Here is a 22829-nt window from a genome sequence, read left to right as displayed (position 1 = left end):
AACCCTGCCCCAGCTGCCCTTAAGGGGAAGCCTTGCTCATTTCGGCATTTCCAGAAATGAGCAGGAACTCCCAAGTAAGGAGCTTAAAGTGACCAGAAGTTCTACACAAATGGTTTTCAGGAACTGCAGACTGCGTGGCCTGTTGAAATGCGAATTGGCAAAAGACAAGGACAGTCTGTACGTTATATGTGGGCTTCCAGAGCAAGTCTGCCACCCCCAGTGGTCCCTATTTCGTAGCCAAAGGGGAGAAGCTCAGGCAACTCCACAGGAGAGGGGCCAGCCATGACCTGGTGACCTGCAGGGGTAACTGCAATAGGTTGTGTTGCCCTGCCCTTTGCACACAGCTGGCTCCCACATCTGCTCTGACATCTTAAGAACCATTCTATGAGCTCTGACCATGTGTCCAGCCCTGTCAAAGGTGTGGCACTGAGCAAGAATCCTGATTTAAGGATTGTGGTGGCTACTTGCTGGGTAAAAGTCTTTCCCACCAGGAAGGGTCATATGCACAGCTAGGCAGGGTGTGTGACTAGGATCCTAACTAGCTGGCCAATGGAGCTTACCCTTGGGTCCTGGACTGCACTGGCCCTGGTGGCTTTTGGTTCTCGTGTGAGAGTGAATGTCTCTATAAGGTCTGAATCCAAGTAGATTACCCCAGGCTTCTCAGACAGCTAGTGTGTGTGTGTGTGTGTGTGTGTGTGTGTGTGTGTGTCTGTCTGTCTGTCTAGAGTGTGCATATCCTCTCTTGGAGTTCTTTCAACAATAAGAAAGAAAAGAACCTCTTCACTGGCATTCAGGTACAACCTGTTGCCCCTTTCTCTCTCTCTCTCTTTTTTCTTTTGGCTTTTTAGGGCCGCACCTATGGCACATGGAAGTTCCCAGGCTAGGGGTCAAATCAGCTGCCCACCTACACCACAGCCACAGCAATGCCAGATCGGAGCGGCATCTGCGACCTACACCGCAGCTCACAGCAACGCTGGATCCTTAACCCACTGAGCAATGTCAGGGATGGAACCCACATCCTCATGGATACTAGTCAGATTCTTTCCCACTGTGCCACAATGGGAACTCCCCCGCTTTTTTTCTGCTGCCCCTTTCATAGCCTAAGCCCCATGACAACATGTCTAGGTCTCAGCCACATGCCAATCCCCCTGTCTGGACTCAGAGGACAGACCACTTCATCCCTTTACTTCCAGATACAAACATCTGCTCCCACTTCTGCTCCCAACAAGCACTTCAATCTTGGTGTCTCCTACAAGGCTCTCTCTTTTTCTCTGATGATTCAAATCCAACCAAATTAGACCTCTGACTCGACACGGTGGATTGACACATGCACTTATTTCAACTCCCCCTCACACACTGATTTAAAAAGTTCTAAACCCACGAAAGCACAGAGAACTGGGAAAGAAATTTCAACACACTTAGGGAGGACAAAAGTGAATGCAGGGGTAGCAGGCAACTTAGCAGAGAAGGGTATTGATAAGCCTGCAGACCTCTGGGGAGCTCAGGTTTGGGGGTACCAGGTACCACAAAGGGCAGGGTTCAGATGTTGGGAGGAAACAGCAGAAGTGCGTGAAAGTCTGGATATGGGGCTCCCCAAGTTCCCTCCTTCACCCCACAGAGCCATGCAACCATCCTTCAGTCCTTGCCTGCAGGCAAAAGATTTAATTTTCTGGAAAAGCTGAATAAGAGACAGTCTTACCCGGGGGACACAGGTGCTCAGAAAATGGGAGAGAGAAAGGGGTCAATAGACAAGGGGCTTCAGTAGTAATAAGTGTACCTAGCTCCTGGATCCGGGTTTCTAAAAACTGTCCAGTAAAATGTACCAGGCTCCACGGAAAATGCTGGATTCCAGAGATGGGCAAAGGAAGTAGCTAATAAGCCTGGAGCAACTTCTTCTTTTTTTTTTTTTTTTTTTTTTTTTTTTTTTTTTTGTCTTTTTGCTATTTCTTGGGCTGCTCCTGCGGCATATGGAGGTTCCCAGGCTAGGGGTCTAATCGGAGCTGTAGCCACCGGCCTACGCCAGAGCCACAGCAACGCGGGATCCGAGCCGTGTCTGCAACCTACACCACAGCTCACGGCAATGCTGGATCCTTAACCCACTGAGCAAGGCCAGGGATTGAACCTGCAACCTCATGGTTCCTAGTCGGGTTCGTTAACCACTGCGCCACGACGGGAACTCCTGGAGCAACTTCTTGCACCAGCAAGTAAGGAAGTATTCAAAGAATAATCAGGACATTTCAGAAATACCAAGATGAGAGCCTGGAGGGGTTCCCACTTGTCAGATCTGAGGGAATTAGAACATCAAAATAAGTAATAATAGTAGCAGATTATAATCCCTAGAGTAACATAAAAATCTATTTAAAAAAGACACAAAGAAAGAAGAAAGAAAGAAAGAAAGAAAAGAAAGAAAGAAAGAAAGAAAGAAAGAAAGAAAGAAAGAAAGAAAGAAAGAAAGAGAGGGAGACAGAAAGAGAGTGAGACAGAAAGAAAGAGATCTTCCTTACAGGAAAAAGTCAACTAAAATAAGCAGATGAAATTAGAAAAGTCACCATTTGCCAACCATCCTGATGTTATTTCCAGCAAGAATCAATGAATGGCAAAACTAATGGGTAAAAATATTACTGGAAACAGTACAGTTGCATGGTCTCAGATCTTTCTCTACAAGATACTTATTAATTACAAAGGGAGACATAATAACTTGTCAGGGGGAGGCCTAGAAGTTACCACCTGAGTAGGTGGCCAACCTTAAGTCACCAAGGCAACATCCTGTGCTTCCTGGTGTGAGGCATTGGGGGCACAGAGCATGATTCAGTCATGAGGAAGCAGAGACACACCCAAACTGATGGACCTTCTACACAATGATGGGCCTGTACTCTTCAAAAAATGTCAAGGTCATAAAAGACAAAGGAAGATCAAGGAAGCTAAATAGACATGACAATGAAAAGCAAAGTGTGGAGTTGCCGTTGTGACTCAGTGGTAATGAATTCGACTAGGATCCATAAGGATGCGGGTTTGATCCCTGACCTCGCCTAATGGGTTAAGGATCGGGCATTGCCATGAGCCGTGGTGTAGGTTGCAGACAAGGCTCAGATCTGGTGTTGCTGTGGCTGTGGCGTAGGCCAGCAGCCGCAGGTCCAATTGGACCCCTGGCCTGGGAATGTCCATATGCCACAGGTGCAGCCCTGAAAAGACAAAAAAAAAAAAAGAGAGAGATAAGAAAAGTGTGATTTTGCATTGCATTTTAAACCAGGAAAAGCAAACACACAAGCAAAAAAACCACCCAAAACTTTACCTTTAGCTACAAAAGGATATTAGTGGGACAACCGGCAAAATATAAGGCCTGGAGATTATATAATAGCATTCTATCAATATTAATTTCCTGATTTTGATCAGGAAAACTGGTTGTGTAAGAGAATATCCCTGTTTTCAGGAAAACACACTGAAGTATTTTTAGGGATAAAGTGGCACATGTCCACAATTCCTTCTTCAAAATTTTAAGAAAAAAATAAGGAAATTATGTAGAGAGACTGATAAAGCAAGAATGGTCAAATGTTAACACTTGAAGAATTCAATGAAGGGTATACAGAAATTCTTTATATTTTATTTTTGCAACTTTTTTTTTCTGTTAGTCTGAATGTTTTCAAAGTGAAAAGAAACATAAAGTAGAATTAAGAATTTAACTAAAATTTGATATAACTATATTGAGAAGATAAGGGTGTAAGAGAACAAAATTCACATCTATCATAATAAGAAATCAGCAGGTAATGTCTAAATTTGATGGAGTTAAAAAGAGCAGTATAAGAATAGCGTACTAGATAACAGAAATGTCAGATGTTTTATATATAATTAGAAATATTGCGGCACACTAGAAAAACAGTGAAAAAAGAGAAAAGTAGTTGCTTTGAGAAATGCAACTGGTAATTTTGGAAGAATGAGGCAGGGACTTGCTATTTTCTGGTCTTTTACTTTTTTTTTTTTTTTTTTTTTCCTTTTGAAGGCTGCACCCTCTGCACATGAAAGTTCCCAGGCTAGGGGTCAAATTGGAGCTGTAGCCGCGGGCCTATGCCACAGCCACAGCAACGCCAGATCTGAGCCAGCTCTGCGGCCTACTTACTTCACAGCCCATAGCAACGCTAGATCTTTAACCCACTGAGGGGGGCCAGGGATCGAACTGGCGGCCTTGTGGTTACTAGTCGGGTTTGTTACCACTGAGCCATAACGCGAACTCCTGTTACAGGTTGTTTAGAATTGTTTAGGTTTTAGCAGTTTTGTTTTTTTTTTTTAAGTATCTTTAGCATTTAAAGGCTATTATTTCATTATTTACTATTACTTAATTTTTTTTAAAGTATCATTCAATTATTTAATTTGTGTGAACTATAGACATGTACCACTTTTGGAAAAACTGGGTAGATGGATCTAATTCTTTGGGTCCTACCTGCTCAGGAAGTCATGAAATCTTCCCAGCCCACCTTTCCTGAATCCCACCTGCATCAATGGCCTCACATGATACCCATGGGATTGAGGGAGCTGTCACTTAATCCCAGCCCCAGGATGTAAGAAGGTAGAAATGGCTATTGAGATCACTGGCTCTGACACACTCACCCTAGAGATGAGGATGTTGAGGCATGGAGGCAGAGGGTGAGCCGAGCTGGGCCCTCGGAGGCTCTGGCTTCGACCCCGCCTGAGGCCACGTCTATGAGGAGCAGCTGCTCAACCCAGAACATGTGAGCTGACAGCCGGGGGGCCTCTTGGGATGACAGGGGCCCAGAATCCTCAGTGCTGGCAGCCCTCAGCATCACCGTGCCTGTCCCAGGGGAGAGTGAGGCCCCCACTTACCTCTCCCTGGATCCCCGCCAGGCTGAGAGTCCTCTGGGACCCCAAACACACTCTGAGACAAGAAGCAAAACGCTAAATTAACTTCCTCAGCAGTAATGGAAAAACTCAAGGTTTATAAACTCTGGGGAGTGAGCGGAGCCTGGGAGGTAGAGGAAGAGGAAGGAACAGAGCTGCCTACGGCCCCACCTCGGGGGCGAACCCTCCAGGGGTATGGTGCCAAGAGGACAAGTGAGGTATTTGGGGGACATAAGGATGCATATCATGCTTCAGTCATCGACTGAAGTCTCTCCTGTTAGAAGCACCCCAAGAGTGGATGGGGGGGTAGACGGCTGGGTCCAAAAGGAGGGCAGGACCTCCCCTCCTATTTCACAGGAAGTGGGACGGTGAGGCTCAGAGGCTCATGCTGGCCTGTCCCTGGGCCAGGGCTCTGTCCTCATCAGCCCTCTGCTCCAGAAGTCAGAACACCGAACCTCAGCGGGAAAGGCCAGAATTGTTTTCTTGACAGATCTCAAAGTTCAGCTTTTTCATAGTCTGTTTAGCTAGGCCTGTAACTACGTTACTGTTATTATTTATAGTCTATTTAACATCAACTTTTGATTATTCCCTTTGTAGACAAAAGCTGGTGTTTGTTGTTTTATTCCCCAGGTCAGCTTCCTTGCGCCACTAACTATGGCTCAGGGTCACTGCCGGCTACCGACAGAGGCTCTGAGTTCAGGGACAAACTCCTGTCACCACCAGCTGCTGCCCAACACACTGAAGGCGACAAGTCTGCTACACAGACAGCAGTGTGTCCAAAGAGAAGGGACAGAGTAATTAGCCCAGGGATTCCCCTCTTTCCTGAAACAAAAGTTGCCCCCCCACACTCTACCCCAGGCGGTGGCTCTGACCACCTGCAAACAAACACACAGTGTCACTGGGGTCTCTGCTGACATGTCTAAATTTGATGGCCAGGTAATAAGCACCCTCAGGAATGCTAATCCACAGGGGCTCATCCAGGGCTGTTGGGGTCAACAGGTCATCCACCTGGAGCATGGCTAGTGACAGGAGCAGGCGCCAGAGTCTGGGGGGCTATGGTGTTCCTGACTCACTCAACCCTTTTGCAAATCCACATCCTCAGTTGTCAAATAAGGTTAGATTCTTTGTCCTCCATTTGAGCAAAATAATGGTAAAGAACAAATAAACAGGAGTTCTTGTCATGGCTCAGTGGTTAATGAGCCTGACTAGTGTCCATGAGGACACAGGTTTGATCAGCCTTGCTCAGAGGGTCAAGGATCCGGCATTGACATGAGCTGTGGTGTAGGTCACAGACGTGGCTTGGATCCCGCATTGCTGTGGCTGTGGCGTAGGCTGGCAGCTGCAGCTCTGATTCTACCACTAGCATGAGAACTTTCATATGCCGTGGGTGTGGCCCTAAAAAGACAAAAAAATAAAAATACAAAACAAATAAATTTAAAAAAAGAATAAACAACCAAATATGTTGTCAGCAAATAGAAAGCCATAGGTGATGTCAATTACTGGCAACATTATCAAGAAGTTACCAAGACAGACAACAGAACGGGTATAAACATGAAACTTGCCAAGAGACTAGAGCTTACTTGTTTCCAACACTAAAAGAAATACTAATTCTGTGACCTGGTAGAGGTGTTAGCTAACAGTACATTTCTACCACACTGCAATGTAAATGTATCAAGTCAATATCTCCTATTCATTAAACTTGCACAATGCTGTCAAACAGATCTCAATTTTTTTAAAAAGATAGGGAAAAAAATATTAAGGGCCAATTGGCCTACAAGTAGGTCCTCAGGCACTGGTTCTTAACTTGAGCATCCATCAGGAGAGCTTGTCAAAACACAGATTGCTGGCCCCACCCCTAGAGTTGCTTGGTCAGAAGCAGTGAAAGGGGGGAAGGCCGCTAAGGATTTGCATTTCTTTCTTTCTTTCTTTCTTTTTTAAGGGCTGCACACATGGCATATGGAGGTTCCCTGGCTAGGGGTCAAATTGTAGCTGTAGCCACTGGCCTACACCACAGCCACAGCAATGCCAGCTCTAAGCCATGTCTGTGACCTACATCACAGCTCATGGGAATGCTGGATCCTTAACCCACTGAGCAAGGCCAGGAATTGAACCTGCATCCTCATGGATGCTAGTCAGTTTCCACTGAGCCATGAGGAGCACTCCAGAATTTGCATTTCTAGCAAGTTCCTGTGTGATACTCATGCTACTGGTCTGAGGACCACACTTGGAGAACCAGTGTCCTAAGGGCTGCAAAGGAGAGTAGGATGTGGAGCGTGTGGTGTGGGGAGAGGTACATATGTGTGAGGAGAGACACACGGGCACCCAGTGAGGTGTAGGGCAGCCCATTTATAGGGATATATTAAGCACTGGAGGAGCCCAGGAGAAGCAAAAGGAAGTGAGTTATCAGGGAGGGCAGCGTAGAGAAGATGACTTTCAAGCAGTCTTTGAAGAATAGGTATGTGGCAGGGAGGCAAATGTGGCGGGGGCGGGGGGGGGGGGCTCAGCACTGGTGCTGCTGAATCAGGGAGCATTAACTAGTCAAAGGCAGGAAGTCCCAGGAGAGAAACCTAGGAAGCCATCAGGCACCGGGGCTGTAGGAAAGTCTGAGGTTTCCCCATAAGGCCTCGGGAATGAATCACTGAAGGATTTGTAAGCAGGGCAAGAGGACGTCTGGTAAAACCTTTACCTTTTGGGGTCTAAGTTCCCCTGTCTGTGTAATGGGGTGATGGCTAGAGGGTCTGGGCAGGCCTTTTCCAGCCCTGACAATCTGTGATTCCACGGGGGCAGGGGACAGGGCGTGCTGCCACCCAGCCTGTGGCGTCGCCCCGCTGGCAGTCCCTTGCAAAGCACAGGGACCCAGTGGCCACTCACACATGCTTCTTCCGTCTGCCCATCTGCTGCCTCCAGAACCCTGGCCAGCCTGGGAAGTGGAGGCAGACGACGGGGAGGTGTCACACACACTGCTCATCTCTCCCCGTCCCAGGCCCCCCCTCCCCCGCAGCCTGCAGAGCCAAGCGGCCTGGGACTGTGCCCCGGTTCACAATGGAAGGAAGAGGGTGTAGGAGGGAGGTCCCCGGGCTGACCCTGGTATTGTTCTTGGGCCAGAAGAAAGCTTCCTCCTGCCGGCCACTGCAAGGCTAGAAGCGACGCCGGCCAGCCAGTGAGAGTCAGCGCGTCCTGGGGGGGGCGGGGGGCGCCTGCCGTCGGGGTGGCCTGGGAGCCAGGGCCCATTCACAAACGCCTGCTCCAGAGCACGTAGCCCTGTCCGCCCCCGCCCCCGGGCCCCCCGGCGGCGGCGGCGGCTCCCAGTGAGAGGAGCTGGGGTAAACGAAAATAACTAGGCTTCTCCGCCTCCCAGCTCACGGCCGCCAGGAAGGAGAACGCGACCAGAAATGGCACCGTGGCTAATAAAGGAATAATGGATGCTTCACACCCTCAGCAACACCTTCCTCTTCCCCCAGCCTCCGCTGCTCCTGCCACCCGCCGCCAAGGACAGAGCAGGAAGGTGCTGGACCCGGGTGCAACCTTGTTGAATCAGGACCAGCCCAAGTCACCAGGACATCCCCAGACCAGCCAGGGGGGTCACTCTAGCCCTGGGAAGCTGATCTAGGAAGCGGCGGTGGGGCTGCAGGCCGGGTTTCAGGACTGTTGTGTCATTCGGGTGGGTGTGTGCAGGAGGGTGGATCTGCCTCTCTCTGAGCATCAGTAGCTAAGGCCTCGGAAGCCAGCTGAGGGCCTGCTCTTGGCACTGGGCACCTGGCACCTCTGCTGGCGTCCTTGTCCTGAATCCGAGCCCTTCTGGAGCAGAGCTGGGCAGCACAGCTCCTGCTGTCTGGGAAGTGTCCTGGGCCCCCCCAGAGGTCGTGAGGGAGGCCGACTTGAGTCTGGCCTCTCTTGGGCCTGCCTCTGCCCCACCCTGCCCCAACTGAGGATCAAGCCCTCTGTCATTCAGCGAAGGATTCTGGGTATGGCCTGGCCTGAAGCAAGTCATGGACCAGATGACCTCTCTACTGGGGGCAAGTCCTGTTTTAAAGGGACTCTGGCCGGTCCCCAACGAAGAAACAAAACTTCCTTCCTCGGCCACCGTGGGAAGATATGTACAATCATAGGAACTCCACATAGGTCCCAGAAAGCCGGCCTAAGGATTGCTCATTTGCCCTGGCTCCATAAACCTTCCTTCCCTCGTACATTTCTCTGTTCAAGAACATTCAGCTGAGTCCCTATTTGGTCCGCTCCCAAGGAAGGCCTCGAGCGCTTGCCCCAACTGGTCTCTCTGCTGTTGGGAAGGGCCCTCCGGAACTCCGGGACTCCTCCAATCATTTCTCCATGGCCTCCGTTTCTTCTGAACCGCTGCCCATCCACTCCTGCGATCCTTCATGCCACACCCTTTCCTTTTCTCTCTATAGGTCCACCTCCCTGGCCAAGACTCAAGGCCCAGGCTGTCGTCTGCCTCCTCCAGGAAGCACGAGCACATGGAGAGGCAAGAAACAACTGGAGAAGCTCAAAAGTGGCCTAGCACCAGCTCCTTCAAAGGCCCATGGAATCCCTGAGGTCCGGGGTGGGCTGGTTGGTCTAGGACGGTTTCACAAAGGGGGTGAAATCTGACAGCGGGGAGATCTGGAGAAGGGAGAGGAAAGGACACCCCAGGTATGAGGGACGGGGTCTCACACGCAGCTGGAGAGGCAGCTCTGCTCTCGGCCTGAGGTCTACACGGGCACATGGGTGTTCTTTCAGATCTCTTGGATTTTTAAAAATTTTGATCGATAAATTGATTGATTGATTTGATTGATTGCTTTTCAGGGCTGCAAGTGTGGCATATGGGAGGTTACCAAGCTAGGAGTCGAATCAGAGTTACAGCTGCCAGTCTATGCCACAGCCACAGCAATGCATGATCCAAGCCGCATCTGCAACCTACACCACAACTCACAGCAACACCAGATCCTTAACCCGCTGAGTGAGGCCAGGGATCAAACCTGAAATCTTATGGTTCCCAGTTGGATCTGTTTCTGCTGCACCATGACGGGAACTCCATCTGGGTTTTTTTTGTTTGCTTTGCTTTTTAGGGCCGCACCTGCTGTACATGGACATTCCCAGGCTAGTGGTTGAATCAGAGTTGGCCTACACCACAGCCATAGCAACACAGGATCTGAGCAGAATCTGCAACCTACACTGCAGCTCATGGCAACTGCAGATTAAGATCATGGTGGCTCCTTAACCCACTGAGTGAGGCCAGGGATGGAATCCACACCCTTGAGGATACTATTTGGGTTCGTAATGCACTGAGCCACAATGGGAACTCCCTAGATCTCCATTTTTGATGGGACTGGGGAAACTCAACTGAATCTCCACCCTTCCACCCTCCACCGCCAAATCACAGAAGGGGCGTGTGGATGGTCCCCAAGCGTATTTCTTGTCTGTCAAGCCCCCCAAGTATGTGCTTGCTTCCAGGTGTCACTGAGCCACTTCGTAAGGCCACTTCATACATGTTGAGTGGTTTTTGCTCATTATATGACCTGGATCACATTATGACCCTCGGCAAAGCCTTGCCATGAACATCAAGCCCATATGCGATCCCTTGTGACAGTTGAAGAAATGGGAGCCAGAAGAGAATCATTTTGGATGGACTCCAGGATCTTCTGCACAGAGAACTAAAGGGGTCTCAGATGACAACTGCACGAGCTTCAGGATTTTGTCACCTGTTTTAACTCTCAGGGCTTATCAGCCTTTTCCAATAAAGGGCCAGATAGGAAATATTTCAGGCTTGGCAGACGGAAGGGGCAACATTGCAGCTACTCAACTCTGTCTTGTAGCACAAACACAGCCACAGCCAGTGAACAAACCAGTGGGTGTGGCCATGTGCCAATAAAACTTTATTTGCAGAAACAAGCTGGAAGGCTGGTCTGCAGGCCACAGTTTGCCAAATTCTAAGACCCTAACTGTGCTAGGGATAATTGAGGCTGTCATGTAAGGGAGGCAGGTACTTCTGGGATCCCCCAAAGCCAGAATGTACTTGCCCCCTCCAGCCCCAGCACCCTGCATTTGGCCCCTTCTCCGAGACTGTGGAGAAGAGTCTCACCTAGACTCGGCTGGTGACCTGCTTCCTAGGAATGGTTTTAGCTGTCCCCAACTAAGCTCCTCACCCTGAAAGCAATAATTGCTTGTAAAAAGACTCACAAAAAACAAAAATAGGCTGGCCTCACAGCGCACACTGCCTACTGCCTTTGCTACCTATGGCCTCAGACAGGAAACCATGGATCGAAGAATTCCTGGTCTCCTCCTTTATTGTATGGGCACCTATTTTTATCCTGCAGGAGGAAGCAGGAGGTGAGGGTGGGGGATGGGGGGTGGGGGAGTTGAGGAGGGGGCGCCAGGAGAGCAGAGGTTCTCTCCTAGAAGAGCATTCTGCCTCAGAGCTGGGGCAGGATCTGGAGTCAGCACGAGTTGGGGGGAGGCCATGGGAAACCTTTCCAATTAAAAAAAAAAAAGGAACAATCTCTCTTCCTCTGTCAAAGGTGTCAGTAGGGGCTCCTCTCTCCCTCTCCCCACCCCCTCCTCCTCTCTTTCCATTTTTAGTGCCTTTAGCACTAGAGAAAGAAAAAAAAAAAGATATCCATTTTCTTGTTCTTGCTTATTAAGGAAATGACATTCACCCCTCACTTGCTGTACGTGACTATAGTCGCCTAGAATTAGAAAATGGTTTTCCATCACCTCTTCCTCCTTGGCACTCCTTACAAAGGGGCGCCAGGCTGCCTGAATTCCAATCCCACTCCCCCATTTGTAAGCCATGAGATTTGGGGCCACGTATTTGATCTCAGTTTTCTTGTCCGCATGCTGACGATAAGACTAGTATCTACACTTTACAGGGCAGTTATGAGAATTCAGAAAGGACATGTGCAGACACGTAGCTCGGACGGTGTCCCCATGTGAAGGAGGCACAGGTTCTGGATGGGGTGGGGGGTGGGTGGGACAGGGACACTAGGAGTGAGTCCACTTACAGGAACAAGTGGTTCTCCTGTCATTCACCCAATATTTAAGGAGCACTGTATGAGCCCTCAGAGAATGGGACTTTCCAGTGGGAGAATGCAGACCACAAAAATAAATAAAGCATGTGTGATGCGTTCCACGAAGAGAAATAAAGGTGGGGGGTGAGGAGTACAGAACAGGGAGTTCAGGAGGCCTTACTAAGAAGGTGACATTGGACCAGAGACAACACGGTCTGTAAAAAGAGATCAGTAACGGCACACACTTCACAGACATGATGCAGCAATAGGTAAGATAAGAAAGAGAAAGCCCCTCACAGTTCCTGGAACCTAGAAGGCCAGTGTCTGCATGGCAATACAGTCATTGCTAGATACTCATTATGGGGACATCAGGAGAATGGCATGTCCTGGTTCACTGGAAAGGCAGTGGCCCCTGCATTTAAACTCAGTCCATCAAAACCAACCTTATGGTTTCTACAGGTGAAACTGCTGGGGGGAGGGAAGAATTGGGAGGGTGGGAATAACACATACACAATATATACTCACTGACTAATGAGAACCTACTCTATAACCCAGGAAAATCTACTCAATAGTTTGTAATAACTAGTATGGGAAAAAAGAATGGCTATATTTCTATGTGTGACTGACTCACTTGGCTGTACACCTGGAACTAATACAACATTCTAAGTTAGCTATACTGCAATAAAATAAAAATATAAATAAAAAAAAAACCACCTCAGTCCATCATGGCTAAGACCATACCTGGTCTACAGAAAGGTGCCCAGTCAATCCTGGTGGACTCAACCAATGAAGTCACACCCCGTGGGACCAAGAAGGGACATGAAGCAGAACTTGCGGACAAGGAACGGCCTGGGCTAGTGAGGTGGGACTTAGTTTTTACATGACTTTGCTCCTTGGCATCTCAGAATATTTTAATAATCCTTATGTCTGTGAGTTAGCATATCCTGGAAGTTTCCAGAAGACTTGGCAACAGAGCTGGCATAGCTCTAGGGAACAATAAAGTCACTCCTTCCAATCTGAAGGGCTGGGAACCAGGCTTTCAGTAGCTTCAGTCCAGTGTGGGGCAGCCCCTTCCCACCAACCCTGAGTTCACACTGCAACAGCACCACCTGCTGGAGGAACAGGGCTGCTCCCTCATTTTTATTCCTTCAAGCACTCAGTGGCTTCGTGGGTGGGGGAGTGCAGCCTGGACATCATTTTGGAGGGGAGTGATTTTCATTCTGAAAGCTCATTTGTCCCTCATATTCTTGGGGGCTTGGGGTGGTTCTCATCCTGTCTTTATTCGGGCCAAGCAGGTAAATGGGGTGATTAACCCCAAGTCTCACTTGCCCCCCTGTCAGCTGGTCTCCTGTCCTCTCCTGGGTCCTGTGTGAAGAGAGCGCTTGGACACGCTGGTATGAGGTGGCATGAGGTCAGAAATCCCACTTTACCTTTCCTGGGTTTTCCGGGCCCCTTCGTGGAGAGGGCCTTGGGCATATCCATGAGGCCAGAAATCCCACCTGACTCAGTGATGTTTCTGGTCCAGTGGGTGCACCAGGTCGACCTCACAAGAATGGGTCTACACATTCTGTACTTCACTCAACTAGGTCACTCACCAGAGGATCAGAGCAAAACGGGCCTGCCCAGGTCAGGGTGAGCTCAGAATTAACTGCAGACAGACAGAGAATTTAGTTTCAACATTTCCTAACAGGAAGGCAAAAGGGGAAATAAGTTCCTCTGGTCAGACAAAAGACAGCAGAGGGAACATTTGTCTGACAAGAGAATTCAAAGAGAAATGATCAAAATGTGTCCTTTTCGAAAGCCTGGGGCAAGACACAGGATAATTCAAAAACAGTGTCTTTCAACTGGGGTTTTGTTTAAGATGCAGAAGCCTCCAGCGCTGTGTGGGGAAGAGAAGACAGTATTTCTGCAGAGCCCTGAGGCTATGTGGCTCCTGAGCTTTGGTAAGCTGAGGAGATGCTGAGGAGAAATTGTTCAAGTCACCACACCAGAGGGGGAAGGAGCCTGGTGGGGTGATGTCTGGGCTGGAGGTTTGGGGACGGAGGAGAGGGGAGGGGAGTGCAAGGAGGGGCGGGAACCCATCTCATTCTACTCCTTTGCCCTCACACGGTCAAGTTTGTGGAGTGCCATCCCTCCCCTCAGCACAGCTTCTACCTAACCTTCTGAGGGCAGAAGCCAACACTCTGCAACCCCCCAAGCCCATACCAATGGGTGCCTTCCTGCAGGCCCAGGTGCGGCCGTCTAGTAGGGGGATGGCCACCAGCACCCCTCACTCCATCAGCAAGCACCCTCCTTGTCTGCAGCTGATAGAGGCTCAACCTCCCCGGGGCTGCCCCATGTTCCCAGGAGTCTGAGGATTGGAGGGGTGCAGAGGGTCCCCTGGAGGAATGTCAGGCTGTGCACAGCAGAGACATGTTGACCAAACAGGTGCTCTCCGTCACCTGCCTGGCCGCTTCCTTCACTGTCTCTTCCCCTCGCTTGTTGTGGAAAGAAGGGCCTGAGTCTGGAGGGTCTGGGTCATTTGGGGGACAGAGTTAAGCACCATACTTGTATGCTGAGCATGAATGAGACAAGGACAACTTTGGCGACTGGGGACCAGCTGCAACACGCCTGTGAAGCCTCCAGAACGGCACGCTGGCGCCCTCTAGTGGGAGCAGATCACAGAGCAGCCATCTGTCCTCCCGCCTTGGCACCAGGCACACCTGACCCTGGGGCCACACTGGGAGCAGGATTACAATTGATGGGGACTGGAATGTTTACATCACTGCCAACCCCCTTCCACAGTTCACAATAGAGATGCCAAAAGTGCAAGTGGAACCCCCAGGACTCCTTGCTAAGCCCAGCTCCATGGGTCTCAGCTTCCTCCCTCACCTCTGGCTGCACCCCTGCGATGGATGTCCTCCTGAATCCATGTCACCATGCTCAAGCCCTCCAGCACACCCCCCCCACCTTGCTCCTGAGGCGGCCAAGTGCTTGTGGATGCTAAGATCTGGCCGCTGGCTGTCCGCCCAGCTCATCTGCTCCTCTCCCTCAGCTATCACCACAGAGAGGGACAGTCACCTTCCCTATCATCAGCCTTTACTAACCAACTAAATGCCTTTTATGGGTGGAGAACTCTGCCCAGCAGATGTGGGCACCTACTGTCACCCTGCTGCCCCAGGTTCTTGGTTCTGTCCAGGGGCCTGAATCCCAGCTCCTGGATCCAGGGCTCACTGTGCAAATACAACCAGGTGGGACCATCAGTGATAGAGTCTTCAGCTTTGTTTATTATTATTACTTTTTCTTTTTAGGGCTGCACCTGTGGCGTATGCTAGGGATCAAATAGGAGCTGCAGCTGCCAGCCTACAATACAGCCGCAGCAACACCCAGATTGGAGCTGCACCTGCAGCCTATGCTAGAGCTCACAGCAATGCCAGATCCTTAACCCGCTGAGCGAAGCTAGAGATCAAACTTGCAACCTCATGGACACTAGTCCGGTTCTTAACCTGCTGAGCTACAACAGAAACAAATGCTTTGGCCCAGAAGTGTCACTTGGACTCACAGCCCACTGGCAAGTCTTCCCCTTTAGCTGGGAGGAGGGGGTGGTGGACAGGCACCCAAATGACCTCAGGCTGAGGCCCTTCCACTGAGGACCACTCACTGTGCCGTGTGCCCATGTGTGTGTGATCCCCCAGTGAGAGACAGGTTGGAGCTCCCAGAGATCTACAATAGGCATTAAGTCAGGGGGCCACTGGGGCCCTTGGCTCTTTACTCCGCCATTCTTTCCAAGCCCCAGGCTGCAGAGACTCTCCAGCACTGGGCAGGCAGGGGGTGTATGTAGGGAGGGGACCAGATGTCCCTCTATGGGGACTTTGACCTGGGCCAGACACCAGCATTTGCTCAGGCATTTACAGGTGCAGCTCTGCACTACTGTCATTGGAGCATGTGTCTCATTTCTCTTCTGGACTGTGCCCCTCCCGGTCAGCTATACTGTATGCGATTTCCTCTCTCTCTCTCTCTTTCTCTCTCTCCTTCTCCCTCTCTCTCAAAGGCTATTGTGAAGCACCTGCCCATGAAGATGAGTTAAATGAGCAAGTAAAGGAAAGAGGCACCGCCACTCACCTGACTGCTTCCTGCTCCCCACTCCCACCACCCCTTTGCTGTTGGGTGCGGTCACGTGAGTAGCTCTGTCCAATGGGCTGTGAGTCCAAGTGACCCTTCTGGGCCCAAGCATTTGAGACCAGGAGCTTGACCCTTTGTCCCTGCCAGGGCCACCTGGGTGCTGTTGAGATGACAGCCACAGAATGGAATCCAACTGGACCTCTGGGCCCCTCCTGTGGCAAGAAATCTCAGAAAATGAGAAAGAAGATCCTGTGTGTGATGCCCTCTGAGAACTGGGAGTTGGTTTAATATTATGCTATGGCCGACAGCATCTGAACACAGCAGATAATTGAAAAATCTTGTTTTGTTAAAATTAAAAAAAGAAGAAGACATACATTCTGGGTGTCACACCAACAAGAGCATAACCAGGTTCACGTCAAAGTTCTGCTGGGAAATGGCCAAAAAACTCATAGGCAGGGGGATGGACTGAACATCAGGACAGACAAATATCTGCCCCTCTTCTGGGTAGAAGAAGTGGAGGGCAGGTGGGTAGCGAGCTTCAGGCCAACCCTCTCCCTCCATCCTCCTCCAGCCACCAAACTTTTCTTTACTTTGTGCCTCCAGGCGGGGAGGGGAGGCTATGGGCTTCTTTCTACCCCTCAAACCCTGACTTCTGTCTCAGAAAGTTCCTAGGAAACCCACTCAACTCTGTACAGGCCCCTGACTACCATGGATGGGCAGCCACCATGGACCTACAGTGTGAGGCAGCCACCATGGACCTGGCTCCTCCAGCCCCAGTCAAGCCTTCGAATGACTGCAGCCCCAGCTGACACCTTGATACAGCTTGTGAGAAACCCTGAGCCACAACCACCCAGCTAAGATGCTCTCAGATTCCTGACGCTCAAAAATCCATGTGTGATAATAAATGTTTGTTGTTTTAGGCTGCTGAATTTGGAGCAATTTACGCAGCCATAGCTGACTAATGTAGTAGATCTAGAGTAAGACACAGAAAACTGTAGATGTGCTCAGAAACTTATCCATTGGTAGTTTTCTGAGGGTGAAGTTGGCTCAGTGTGGGGCATGTGTATGGTGGTGTGTGTGTATGTGTGTGGGGGTGGGGTGGGGGGGTGAGTATCAAAGCCCATTCACTTTGTGCATCCTTTTCCTTTTTTTTCCTTTTTTGGCCACACCTATAGCGTATGGAGGTTCCCAGGCCAGGGATCAAATTTGAGCGGCAGCTGCAACCTACACCACAGTTGCAGGAATGCCGGATGCTTTAACCCACTGCACCACAGCAGGAACTCCCACTTTGTGGATCCACTCCCTGCACCTCTAAGATCTTATGTCACACATGGGCCCTGGAGACCAAGAACACTTCTTCTGAGAGAAAATCCTAGAATATGAAACCTGAGAAGGACTTTGGTCTGATGATTTTCAAAATTTGTGTAGGAGTGGAACTATCTCTTCAAATTAAACCATTTGTAGAAGACTAGTTTAGAGACATGGGCAGAGCAGTTCTGAGCTAGTGTGAGAGGGGTCCCCTCGAGCCTGTTCTTTCGGTGGCCCCACTCCCCACCCCAACAGCATCCCTGAAGCACCTCTGGAAAACCCCAGAGCCTCATAATTTGCAAACCTCTGATCTAGTCCTATTGTGGCATTATTTTACTGAGGAGTAGCCAAGGCCCACAGAGGAGAGGTCACGTGACACACCTAGCATTTGATTCTCTTGGCCTTCGCTGCACTCCTTCTGCACTCTGTGCAGTGCCTCCCAGAACAAAAGCACAGGGTGGGGATGGGGTACAGGAAACTGCTCCCTCTCTCACCTCCTAACAAAGTAGGGGGCCCTAGCCTGTCCACCAGCAGAGGAGGCACCTCCTACGTGCCAGGTACTGTTCTCACGTGAATTCACCTGCTCCATCTTCCTGACAATACTCGGAAGTAGATACTGTCATCACCCCATTTTACAAAGAAGGAAACAGAGGTGGAGCAAGGAGAGCAGCTAGCCTGACTCCTTGGCTAGTCAGCGGCAGGACCAGGATTCCACGAGGTCCCAAAACCAAGCCCTTAACTCTTGCACTCTGCCACCTCCCCCAAGTAAGGGCCTGGCCCTCCTCGCCCTTCTAGTGGGAATGAAAAGCCCTCTGCTCTCCTCCCCGAGATGCTGGGAGCAGTGGTCAGACCTGTTACTTCTCCAGCCAGGACGCCCCAGGTTTCCAGCTCAGAAGCCACTTAGGGGTCAATACCTCATCTAGGGCAAGGAGGTCCTCGTCTAGATTGATGTCTCAAATATATTTTTTCAAACATATTTCAAATATATATTTCAAACACATATAAATATCTATCAAATATATAGTTAAAATATATTTTTTCTATCAGTAACAAATGCTGAAGGCATTTAAGAATGGAGTGATAAAGAGGTAGTTTCTGAGTACTTTTTTTTTAATTTCAAAATGATTTATTTTTTAACATAATGAAGAAAGTCACACTATTGTGAAGTCTGGTTCCTAGTATTTACTGTTAGTCTTACCTGTGGAAGCTTGTTCACAGTCTGAAGGAACACTTTTTTTGGAGGGGGTTATTAAGACCTATTTTATTTTATTTTTTTAAATTCTTATTTCCCCAATCCAATTTTTTTTCCTACTGTACAGCATGGTGACCTAGTTACACATACATGTACACATTCTATTTTCTCATATTATCATGCTCCATCCTAAGTGACTAGACATAGTTCCCAGTGCTACACAGCAGGGTCTCATCGCTAATCCATTCCAAAGGAGTACTTTATTTTTATTTTTTGCACCAGGACTAGCTTTCTATTAGCTGTGATAATTTAGAACAGATCCAGGCTAAAGGGTATTTCATGAGCCAATACCATGTAGCAGTGTCTCTGACTCACATATCAAGGCCCAAGCCCTACTGATTATTTGTCTCTCAAATATAAGAAAGTTACAAGAACAACACAAAGAACCCTCCATCCTTCTCAGATTCTCTGACTGTCAATACCTCTCCACGTTTGCTCCTCTCTTCACCTAGGAATCTATATACCATTATCATTCATCTTTTTTTTTCCTGGCTGCCCCTACAGTGTAAGTTCCCTGGCCAGGGATCAACCCTGCACCACAGCTGCAGCAATACCAGATCCTTTACTTGGTTTGCCACGAGGGAACTTCCTCATTCATCTTTTTCTTTTTTTCTTTTGTCTTTTCAGGGCCACATCCAGGGCCTATGGAAGTCCCCAGGCTAGGGGTCAAATCGGAGCTATGGCTGCCGGCCTACATCACAGCCACAGCAACTCAGCATTTGAATCTCATCTGTGACCTACACCGCAACTTATTGCAATGCCATATCCTTAACCCACTGAGCGAGGCCAGGGAGAGAACCTGCGTCTTCATGGATACTAGTAAGGTTCTTAACCCCCTGAGCCACAACAGGAACTCCTCAGTCATCTTTTTCTAAACTATTTGAGGACAAGTTGAAGACATGAGGTCACACGTCCCTCAAATATTCTAGTGTGTAATTCTCAAAAACAAGGACACTCACCTGCCTAACCATCACAGAGCCCCCTATGTCAGGATACCTCTGTCCAAGAAATACTCATGCCCCACCTGAACCTGCTGACCCAATTCACATTCTCCAATGGTTCAATAAAGTCCTATTTCTTTTGGTTCCACAATCTCAGAAAGGACCACATGTTGCATTTAGTCATCTGCCTCTTCAATCTCTCTCGCTTTTTTTTTTTTTTTTTTTTTTTGGTCTTTTTTTTTAGGGACGCACCCGCAGCATATGGAGGGGTTGAACCAGAGCTGTAGCTGCTGGCCTGCGCCACAGCCACAACCACGGCAACACCAAATCCGAGCCACATTTGCAGCATACACCAGAGCTCATGGTAATGCCGGATCCTTAACCCACTGAGTGAGACCAGGGTCGAACCTGCGCCTTCAGGGATGCTAGTTAGACTTTGTTTCTGCTGAGCCACAATGGGAATTTCAATCCCCTCCGATCTTGATGATTCCTCAGTCTTTCCCTGACTTTCATGTCCAGGCAGTCTTAGCGGATGGCCCTTCCATTTGGCTCCCTGTGACCAGATGCAGGCTGGGCTTCCTTGGCAGGAAAACCCCAGGAAAGAGGCTGTGCATTCTCTGTGCGCATGGTGTCCACACATCCCACACTAATGGTATTAAGCTCAGTCACCTGGTAATGTTGGAGCCTGCCAGCTTTCTCCACCAAAGTCCACACTTTTCCTTACAATGAGATTAGTCCTATGTGTGTCCCAGTCTGGTGCTTGAGAGTTTCCAGTCTGTAATGCAGGGAGGAATCTAAACAGAGCCCGGTGGGGACAGAGCTAAGGGGACAGAGCTCAAAAGTCTGGGAGTCCAAGGCCACTAGAATTTGGAAAGCAGAGTGTCAGAGGGGAGAAAGCTGCACAGAGAGAAAAATCCAGAAATTACAGGCCCTGGAGGCTTTGGCTAAGTGTGAGGAAACTTCCACGGCTGGTGGAAAGCTACCTGCAAGGAATTGATGGAATAATCCAGAGATCACCCATGACTGAAATTTCTAGCCGACAGGGTGGAAATGCCTCTGAGTACACAGGGCCTTGGTTGGCACCTTCAGAGGGCTATTGCTCAGAGTAGAGCAAAACTTGCTCTAGACTAATGACTTCTCACCTAACAAAGCTTAAAAAGCAAACCTTGAAAGGATCAAATTCTTTCAAAGTAATATAACTATGTTCTAGAATAAAGTTCAAAATATTTTAATGAATAACAATAAGGATAATAATATCCAGCACCAAACAATGTAAAATTCCAAAATGCACTGAGGGTTTGGGATGGAAATGCTATCAAACTTGGTTGTGATGATTGTGGTACACCTATATATATAATAAAATTCATTAAGTAATTAAAAATATTTTGCATTTAATATAAAATTATCAAGCACATAAGGAAAAATATGACCCATACCCAGGAGAAAAATCAATGAGCATAAACAGACTCTGAAACAACATGGATGACAGATCATTAGAGAAGGACATTGAAACAGCTATTATAAACCATTCCATATGCTCAGGAAGATTGAAGAAAGCATGAACATGGAGAGAGAAGGAAGATAAATACAAAAACAAAATCTATAGTGAACTTCTAGAAAATACAATATCTGAAATGAAAAATATACTGAATGGAATTAACAGTAGATTAGACACTGCAAGAAAAGACTAGCGAGCTTGAAGACATAACAATAGAAGCTATCCAAAATGAAACACTGAGAGGAAGAAGGCTAAAAAAGACAAGCAGAGCTTTGGTGAGCTATGGAAAAATATGAAGAAGCACAGCCTGCCTATAACTGGAGTCACAAGAAGGTGGGTTCTAGGGGAGATGAGGAAGATAAAGGCTGAAAATTTCCACATTTGATGAATACTCTAAAACTACAGATCCAAAAAGAGCAACAAATTTCAAGTGGAAGAAACACAAGGAAAAACCAGCCCAAGTCATATCCTAATCAGACTGCTGAGGCCTTAGGAGTTTCCTGGTGGTCTGGGGGTCTAGTGGGGGTTAGGACTTGGTGCTTTCACCATTGCGGCATGGGTCTGGAAACTGAGATCCCACATGATGCTGCTGCTTGCCGCACCCAAAAGAAGAAGAGAAGAAAAGAGAAGAAGAAGAAGAAGAAGAAGGAGAAGAAGGAAAAGAAGAAGAAGAAGACAATTGCGAAGGCCTTGACTGTACATTGTATTGCTTCCCATTAATAGACCCAAGGCATGAATAATGAACAAAAAAGTGGGCAAGACCCAAAGGGAGTGGAAGAGAATGGATGCAGATGACACAGCAAGAGAGACTCAGAAGAGAAGGAAAGGGTGCTGTGCTCCAGTCACCAAGGAGGATCTGATGCTCCCCTCCTCTGTGGGAGGCCCAACCTCATATCGGGAAGCAGCTATATTCCTATCACTTCTGCCCAAAGTCCAGCCCCAGAAGCATCTAGGGACCTAGAGTCACTGTCTCTTTGCTGAGTAAATCCTCTAATCCTGCAGCCTGGCCTGATTCAGGGAAAAGAGTCCAATCTGTGACAAAACCAGCAAGCACAGCAGACACCTGGAGGCTGGCAGGACAGCTCTGCTTTTCAAAGACCTAAAAATAGCCCTGACCATGCTAGAAACCATGGCAGCCCTGCCACTGCCACTAAACATGCTGCAGGCTGTCTCACCTCAGAAGTTTCGGGTTAAGGGACAAAAACTTCCAAGTATGCTGAGTCACCAGGGCACAGGCCATTTCATCTCCGGGGGGGGGGGGGTGTCAGGTCTGCCCCCAGCACTTGGCGATACAGGTGACTGCAGGCTGCCACACACGTCACTGTGGGATGCTCCGCACCAAGGCAGGTACCCACCCCAGCCCACCTACCACAGCCATACATCCTGCTACACCCTGCAGGAGGGCTGGGGGAGGGGTGCTCTTGGAGACTCTGCCCCTGCACCTACCTGCCAGGCTGGGAGGACCTTCTCAATGTCATTCAGGTTGATTCCATCCCCATCTTCCAGCTTCCCTTTTCCGCATCTGGACCAGAAAAGACATAATGGCATTGAAAGAATGGCTTATTCATGCATCTCAGCCCAGCAAGTGGGAAGAGCAGGGGTGATCAGGAGACATCAGGCCTGCTCTCCCTTAAGTCTGCAGAATCGGCCTGTCCGCACCTGGAGGAAACAGCCCTGGAGAAAGTTGCCCTCCTCCCCTCCAGGCCTGCCAACACAGAACCTCCCTTGAGGACAAAGGACTCTGTGCAGGCAGGAATGCTGGGACCATCCTGGGACTGGGAAGGGCAAGCCATGCAACACCCAACCCCAGGGAGGTGAAAGGGTACGAGAGTTTCCTTTGCCCTTTCCATTCAGAGACACACAGCTCCTTGCTGATG

General features: G+C 49.0%; 1 protein-coding gene across 13 annotated transcripts in view; it reads right to left on the bottom strand.

Annotated features, from left to right (window-relative positions):
- CTIF (cap binding complex dependent translation initiation factor) overlaps window positions 1-22829 on the bottom strand; it is a 321818-nt gene that overhangs the window by 172768 nt on the left and 126221 nt on the right. For all 13 annotated transcript variants that reach the window (XM_013992850.2, XM_013992848.2, XM_021092869.1 and 10 more), the window contains one exon: window positions 22399-22474. In XM_013992850.2, coding sequence (XP_013848304.1) covers window positions 22399-22474 — 76 coding nt within the window. The remainder of the gene's footprint in view (window positions 1-22398; window positions 22475-22829) is intronic.

This window comes from Sus scrofa, chromosome 1 (assembly GCF_000003025.6).
Source record: "Sus scrofa isolate TJ Tabasco breed Duroc chromosome 1, Sscrofa11.1, whole genome shotgun sequence".
Taxonomy (NCBI): domain Eukaryota; kingdom Metazoa; phylum Chordata; class Mammalia; order Artiodactyla; family Suidae; genus Sus; species Sus scrofa.
The sequence above is the reverse complement of the archived record's forward strand: the minus strand, read 5'-3'. Positions and strand labels throughout refer to the sequence as shown.